Genomic DNA, 8,080 nt, shown 5'->3' with positions numbered 1-8,080 from the left:
ACAGACTCGTCTTTACAAACAAGCAGCGAGGCTGCTGGGGGATAAAACCAGCACTGAGAGAGAAAGGAAACAATGGGATGGATTCCTCTGATTGATGGATGGAAAAGAAGATATTTGCCTTTACCAACAAACTGTAGGTTTGCTGAGAAATGAAATTGGATATTGAAAACTGAAAGAAACAACGGGGAAAACCCATAAATTTCATAGGAATTAAAAAATTAAAGGGGGGGTTATGCATTAAAGGGGAGGTTTAGGAATTAGGCTCTCCGGGAAGTCTGCACTTCTAGAGTACCTCAGCCAGTGGGGAAAGAGAGAGGGAAATGTGGCTGGGAAATTGGGATAAATCGGAGGCTGTGTCCTCCAAAATTGGAGAGACCCCAGGGGAAATGTCCCGTGGCTTCTCCCTTTATTCAAATAAAGTAAAAGGTCTCCTCTCTCTCCTTTTTGGACATAAACCTCTGGCGTTTGTGGATTCATTTTCCTGACACTGCCACCACCTTCACTGCAGGGTGCAGAGTGGGATGTGTTTGTCCCTGCAGGTGCTGAGGGTGCTGCCTTCACCTCCTGCCCCTCAGAGTCCTCATCCTGCCTCTCCCCACAGCCCGGGCTCAGCCCCAGCTGGGCACCTCCTTCCCTGCAGCAGCACGTGGGGGAGGCTAAAAATCCAGATTTATGGGGCAACCAGGGTTTGTGGAGGGAAACAATCCACCATGGAGGGATGGATGGATGGATGGATGGATGGATGGATGGATGGATGGATGGATGGATGGATGGATGGAGGGATGGATGGATGGAGGGATGGATGGATGGATGGAGTATTTCTCACAAGGGCTAAAAAGAGAAATATCTTTTATTACAGATAAAAGCCTCTTTTGTTTCTAGAGAGCAGAGGGCAGCCCCAGCATGACACACGGGTTGGGCAGAGCCACAGAGCTGGGAGCCAGGTGCCAGGACATGGAGCTGCTGCTGGGTCCTCGTCCTCCTCCTCCTCCTGCAGCTGCCCGCCCTCAGTAGCAGTGGGCGATGGTGTCCACGTTGAGGAACCGGACGTGCATCTTGGTCTCGATGTCGATGCCCTGCCACATCTGCCGGGGGCCGGGGCTGAGCGGGGCCGGGGCCACACCCCTCCCCTGTGCCCGCCCCGGCCCCTCCTCTGGGGACACGGCAGGGATGTCACCCACCTTCAGGAAATCCTCGAAGGTGATGCCCTCGTACACCTGGTCCGGGCCCTGAGAGAGGAAACATGGCAGCTGCCCCAGGGGGATGGGAAAGGGTGGCCCAGGGATGTCCCCTGGGGCTGAGGGACACGTCTGCCATGGGTTCCCTGCCCTGTACCCCCCGGGCAGCCCAAAGCTGGCTCCCAAACCCCCACGGCTGCAAGGAGAAGCTTTTCCATGAGCAGTAAGGACAGGGGTTTATGGGATGGTGTTCACTGATCCCCCCTGGGCTCTTCTTACGGGAAAACATCCCCCTGGAAGCTGCTGCCTGCAGAAACATCTCCAGCCAAAGCAGCCCTGGGACAGGGACATGCCCTGGGGAGCAGGGACACCTTCCAGCCCCGTTTCTGATGCCAGCACAGCCCCTCAGTGCCGGGGCCAGCCCCCAGCACAGGCTCCCACCATTTGTCCCACACAGATGCTGGCGGCCTCCATCATGGCCCCGTCGGCGATGGAGCGAGCTGACTCCTTCTCCAGGTGGGGGTTCCCTGACAGCAGCTCCTCCACCACCTGCAAGGCACAGGGTGAGCTCCAGGCCGGGGATTCGGGGGGAATGGGGCAGCGGGGAGCCCACGTTACATTTCTGTACTCCTGCAGCGTGATCTTCCCGTCGTGGTCCGAGTCGTACATGTGGAACAGGACTGGGAGGGACAGGGGGAGAGGGCAGGGTCAGGGCAGCCCTTCCCTCCCCACCAGCCCAAACCCAGCCCGGGACAGCCTCACATTTCAGTTTCTCCTTGCGGAAGCGGTCGAGCTGCTCCTCGTCCATGTTCATCTCGATGGGTCTGAAGTAGGACATGATGGTCAGGAAGTCCTCGAAGTTGATCTCCTCCGCCAGCCCGTCCGACTCCTGCCGCAGGTTCCTGGGGGAGCCCGAGCCCGGGGTGAGGGGGAGCCCCAGACACCCCTGCCAAGCCCATCACACCCCCAGCACGGCTTTAGGGCTGCTTTGTCCCTAAGATTCAGCATAAATGTCTCGTTTTCCACCTGGTCCCATCCCAGACTTGAGGGAGAAGACCCTTGCCCAGCCCCATCCCATTTCCAGAGGATAAACCTTCCCTCCCTGCCTGCTGGGGGGTTCTCACCTCTTGTCAAAGAAGGCGTGGACGATTTTCCCCCGGATTGGGTTGAACTCCAGGTCGGGAATGCTGTCAAAGTTCTCCTTGCTGCAGAGGGGACAGAGACAGCCCCGAGTGTGAGGGAGATGGAGAGGAGGGAGAACCCTGAGAGCCACTGAGGGACCAACCCCTTCCCTCCAGAGCAATCATGGAAAAACAAAGAGGTTTTGGATAAAAACCCCTTTTTTTCCTTCCGTTCAGACTGAGAGCAAGTCTGTGCTCAGGGGTTTTGTCCCACTAAACGGGTCCTTGGGAAGCTCTTGGGATGACACTGGGGCCCTTTGCACGGCTCCACCTGCCGTGGATTTTAGTTTTCCCAGGATAAAGGCCTCAAACAGAGCTCAACAAGGCACAGGAGGGAGATCCTGCTGTCCACCCTCCCCTCAGCTTTGTGCTGAGCCCGTGCTGGGCATTTCCTCTCCACGATTTATAAAGCAAAGGAGCCAAGGAATAACCCCCGGGAGGAGGGAGCAGCGGGGCTTGGAGCTCTGTGCAGCCACCGAGGAGAGGGACCAGAGCAACTGCAACCCCCCTTCCCTCCCTAAAACGGATTTTAAAGCCGGGGGATGATGAGATGCTCATCAGGAGTGCCCCTGCTCCGAGGCCACTGAGTCACTGTGTGGTTTTCCTGGGAATATTCACAAGGCCAGGCTGCAGGAGCTGCCTCAGCACGGCTGGGGATGGCTGGGAAGGACACCCGGAATCCCAGCCCTGGACTGGCACCCCTGGGCAGCCCAGGGAGGGGGAGATGCTGGGGGTGGCTGTGGGGCTGGAATTTCTATGGGCTGGAATTGTCATGGGACTGGAATTGCCATGAGAATTCCAATAGGACTGGAATTGCCATGGGAATTACAATGGGGCTGGAATTGTCATGGGTTGGAATTGTCATGGGCTGGAATTGTCATGGGCTGGAATTACAGTGGGGCTGGAATTGTCATGGGTTGGAATTGTCATGGGCTGGAATTGCAGTGGGGCTGGAATTACAATGGGACTGGAATTGCCATGGGAATTCCAATGGGGCTGGAATTTCCATACCGGATGGTCAGCTGGTCCTGGCTCAGCTGCTTGAAGCGCCGGTGCAGGTGCTCGATCTGCTCAGAGGTGACTGCCAGGGAAAGGAGAGAGGTGACAGGGGCTGAGCCCTGGGGGACCCTTGGGACACCCATCTGTGCCTGTCCCCACACCCCCGGCAGGGGGGCAGGGCCATGGGGGCTCCCGGGCACAGCTGAGCCATTCTCACTTCCCTTTGGTGGCTCCGTGCAGCCCTGCAGGGTCCATCTGTGTCCCTGTCTCCCTGTGCCCCTGTGCCCTGTGTCCCTGTGCTCTGTGTCCTGTGTCCCTGTGCCCTGTGGCCCTGTGTCCTGTGCCCCTGTGCCCTGTGTCCCCGTGTCCCCGTGTCCCCATGTCCTTGTGCCCTGTGTCCCTGTGCCTTGTGTCCTGTGTCTCTGTGCCCTGTGTCCCTGTGTCCCCATGTCCCTGTGCCCTGTGTCCCTATGTCCCTGTGTCCCTGTGCCCCCTGTGTCCCTGTGCCCCCTGTGTCCCTGTGCCCTGTGTCCCTGTGTCCCTGTGTCCCATGTCCCTGTGTCCCTGTGCCCTGTGTCCCTGTGTCCTGTGCCCCTGTGCCCTGTGTCCCCGTGTCCCCATGTCCTTGTGCCCTGTGCCCCTGTGTCCCTGTGTCCTGTGTCCCTGTGCCCTGTGTCCCTGTGTCCTGTGCCCTGTGTCCCTGTGTCCTGTGTCCTGGGCCCTGTGTCCCTGTGTCCTGGGCCCTGTGTCCTGTGTCCCTGTGTCCTGTGCCCTGTGTCCCTGTGTCCCTGTGTCCTGTGTCCCTGTCCCCTGTGTCCTGTGTCCCTGTGCTGGCTCCCAGGTTGCTGCAGGGCTGCTGGATCCCCTGTCCTGGTCTGCAGGAGATTCCCTGGCCCAGCAGGGCATGGAATGGCACAGTGGGATCCCAGCCCAGGTCAGGATCTCCCGTTCCAGGCCATTGGAACATTTCTTGGCATTTCCTTTGGGGTTTTGGGACTGTGGGCAGAGCAGTGCCCAGGGAGCTCCTCTCCCTTGCCCCAGGACAGCTCCAGGAGGTTCCTCTGTGTCCACAGCCGTGGCTGCTGCAGGGAGTAACTCTGGGATCAGAAATCTTGACAGCAGCCACCTTCCCCTTGCCAGGAAGGGGCACAGCAGCACCCCAAAATCAAAGCTTGGCTTTGAAATTGCTGCCACTGCTCAGGGTGAACCCCAAAGCATCGGGGATGCACCGACCCCATCAGGGGCAGGGCTGGAAGGGGGGACCAGCAGCTCCCTCTGAGCCCCACAAGGGCTGGGGTTCCAGCCTGAGGCTCAGCAGCCCCTCCCACTGCCCTGATCCCCCAGCACAGGGGAGTTTATCTTCCCCAGCTGCTCTCCAGGGGTTGTAACTCCCCAGAGCCTGACTCTCATGCAAATACTGACAGGAACCATTCCCAGGAGCCAGGGAAGGGCTTTGGAGCTGTGTCTCTGTGGGCTGGGGGTGTCTGTCTGGACCCACAGGCTCCTCCAACCCTCGCTGGGGCCGGGCACGGGGCAGGGCTGCCCCAGCAGCAGGAAATCCACTCCTGGCATCGTGGGGACACACAAAACCACAATAAAGTATCGCTGAGGGGTTGCAAAGGGTTAATTGCAGCAAGCCAGCAGGGTCAGAGCTGGGCTGAGCTGCCTCCCTCGCTCCCTTTTATGATGTTTAAATAATGTTCTTTGCTTTCCCGACTGCTGCTTCACAGCCTGGAAATAGCAACCCTATTGATCAGCGGGGCTGAGCCTTCACAGCCCTCTGTTCACAGCCTGGAATCCCATCAGGATGGGGCTGAGCCCTGGGCTGGGATCTCACCAGCACCTTTGCAGGATGGGATTCAAACCCCCTTTATTCACCCCAACTGACCCCACTGGCTCCCAGGTGATGATGCTCAGGCCCCACCGATCCATCCCTTGGATGTTTCCTCCCCTAGCCCCTCCTGGCTGCTGCTCTGCTGCTCTGCTGCTCTACACTCACCCATGGAAACTTTCCCCGGACTTTGCTTTCCAATTTTGGCCATGGAGGAGTGACCTTTCCCCCTGTGCCCTGACGACGTCCCCGTCACCATGGGAGCAGCTGGGCCACCAAGCCTTCAGCATCTGGGACTCGGGTGAGCACAGAAAGCTTTGATCTCTCAGAAAAATGTCCCAGGCACCAGGAGGGCAAAGAGCTGAGCTCAGGGGCTGGATGCTCATGGTTGGGCCAGCCCTGGAAGGCTGGATGAGGATTTTGCTCCCTCTCTCCCCAGTCCCAGGTTTTCCTCTCAGGGCAGAGCTCCCAGCATCGCTCTGTCCTGTAAAGGCGGCAGCGCTCGGCTGTTTTCCAGAAAAAAGAGGGGAAAATCTGCAGAAAAGGCAAAAGCTTTGCTGGAAGAAGGGCTGGCTCAAGGGCAGCAGAGGCTGCTCGTATCCCTGAGAAGCATCCTGATGCTGCAGGCCCGTGTCCAAGCACGGCAGCCTCTGCTAATGGGGGAAAAATGGGATTTAAACCAGAGGGAGCTGGGCTGGCTGCTCCCAGCCTCGCGTGGTTTGTGCTGCTTGAGCAAAGGGGAAGGGGCACTGTGGGGGCTCAGCCCCCCCCATGTGGGACCGGCCTGGCTGCAGGGAATGGTCACAACATCCTGGGAAGAGCCACTTCACCCCAGACAGGCTGCTGCAGCTTTGGGATGGAGCACACGGAGGGAGGGAGGGGAATCGGCCCTGAGCAGCCCCTCGGGGTGCCCCTCCAGGGGGGAGAAAGCAAAGGAACAAGCCACGGGCACCTCCAGGTGGTTCTGCCCCGTCCCTGCTCCTCCCACCGGACCCAGCGTGGCTGCAGTGTCCTGCATGAGGCCGGACCGCAGCAGCGAGTCCGTAAACCCCCAGAATTCCCAGAGATTTTGGCAGCAGCCACAGCACAGTGGGACTGTGAACACCAGGGTGAGCTCAGGATGTGCACCCCAGTCATGGCTAGGAGTTATGGGCTCCCCCTGCCCTCCCTCCTCTGGTTTCGATGAGATTTTTGGGTGTTGCCCTTGCAAACTCTTCCCTGGGGTTGATTCACGGGGCACCTCCACGGGCAGGGGCCGCCTGTGCTGGGGATGCTGCTGCGGGGTCCCCGGGCCAGGGGGTTCCCCAAAAACCTCCTCCCCCCCCGGGCTGCCAGGCTGGCACCCCGCGGGCTCCCCAGGCTCCCGAGTGCACCCCGGGGTGCTCAGTGGGGTGCGGGGGCTCAGCCCTCCCTCGGGGAGGAGGAGAGGGAATGAAGGGAGATGTGACCCCAGGAGCTGCAGCAGCTCTGGGGACAGTCCCTGGAGCCTCTGGGCCCCCACAGAGCCCTTGGCCGTGGGCAGAGCCGCCCCTCAGCCCCGCCTCCATCCCGGCAGCTCCGCACGGGGGATCCGGGTGGGCACAGCCCGGTGCCCATGCCCGGAGCTCGCTGACATTCCCAGCACGGGCACGACCTGCGGGAGCCCCGGGCCGTGTCCCGGCCCCTTTCCCTGCTGCTCCCTCCATCCCAAAGCTGAGCGCCGGGGCAGCCCCGGGGGTGTCACGGCGCGGTGGCCCCGGGGCAGAGCAGCCGGGTGGGGACAATGCCCGGCGCGGTGGCACAGCCCGCCCGGGGCTCGCACGTGTGGCCGCTCGACGCCCCGGCTGGTGGCATCGGTGGCACCGGGGACACGGCTGCACGCCCAGGTGACATGCTGGCACCCTCTGGTGACAGCCCTACACCCTCCCCTCTTATCCTCTCTCACCCCCGGCCCCTTCCCCCGCTCCATCCCCCGGGTGTCACCTCTGCTCTCCCCCAGCCCGGGTGACACCTCGGCCCCCTCCCCGAGTGACATTTCCTGCATCCTCCCCGCGGTGACACGGCGCGTCCTGCATCCCCCTCCCTGCTCCAGCGTCACCTCCTGCAGCCCCCCGCCCAGCCAGGTGACATTTCCTGTGTCCCCCCTCCCTCCCCGGGTGACAGCTCCCGCAGCCCGCGGGCGGTGTGTCCCCTCCGGCGGCGGGGCCGGGGCTGCGGGCGGGGTGAGCTGGGGGTGACAGCGCCCGGCCGGGTCCCCGCACGTCCCCGGTACTCACAGCCCGTCCTGTCGGCCAGCTCCCGCATCTCGGCGGGCACGGAGTGCGCGGAGCCCATCCCGGGCCGTGCCGGGAGCGCCGCCGCGGGCGCCGCACCGGAGCCGCCGCCGCTTTTAAGGGCGGGCGCGGCGGGGAGGCGGCGGCGGCGCGGCGGCCCCGGGCCCTGCGAGCCCCCGCCCAGAGGCAGCGCAGGGACCGCGGGGGTGGGACCCTCCGGGAGCGGGGACAGCCCCGGCAGCGGCGGGCGGCACCGGCACTCCCGGCGGCGGCTCCGGAGCGGGGCCGGGGAAGGGCACGGAGCTGCCCCCGCCTACCCCAGTGCGGGAAGGGGGGCCGGGGTCTCCCCACGGAGACCCTGCAGCAGCTCCCACCTGAACCCCCCCGCTGCCCCAGGCCCCGCACTGCCCGGCTGTGCCCCCCCGGGCGGGGAGGGACAAAGGGGACGCGCAGAGGTGACCCAGGAGCCCCATAACGGGGGGATTCCCCAGGAGGCAGCGGGGGCAGAGCCGGGGCAGAGCGGGGGATTCTGTCACCATCTCCCTCTGGCACTGGCAGGGGCACGTCACTCCCCCATGGACACAGGGAAGAGCAAAGCCCTTCCAGGGGTGAAGGCAGAGGTTTGGGAGCAGCTCGAAG

General features: G+C 62.4%; 1 protein-coding gene across 1 annotated transcript; it reads right to left on the bottom strand.

The window, feature by feature from the left end:
- Positions 1 to 898: 898 nt before the first annotated feature.
- TESC (tescalcin) lies at positions 899 to 7,529 on the bottom strand. Its single transcript, XM_083874169.1, has 8 exons — positions 7,445 to 7,529; positions 3,371 to 3,440; positions 2,303 to 2,383; positions 1,941 to 2,080; positions 1,797 to 1,858; positions 1,620 to 1,727; positions 1,182 to 1,229; positions 899 to 1,085 (listed from the first exon to the last, which is right to left on the bottom strand). The coding sequence occupies exons 1-8, from the start codon at positions 7,500 to 7,502 to the stop codon at positions 1,008 to 1,010; spliced, it is 645 nt and encodes a 214-aa protein (XP_083730295.1). The 5' UTR covers positions 7,503 to 7,529; the 3' UTR covers positions 899 to 1,007.
- Positions 7,530 to 8,080: the final 551 nt, after the last annotated feature.

This window comes from Zosterops lateralis, assembly GCF_965231275.1.
Source record: "Zosterops lateralis genome assembly, chromosome: 17".
Classification (NCBI taxonomy): Eukaryota; Metazoa; Chordata; class Aves; order Passeriformes; family Zosteropidae; genus Zosterops; species Zosterops lateralis.
Note: the sequence above shows the minus strand (reverse complement) of the source record. Positions and strands in the feature narration are given on the sequence as shown.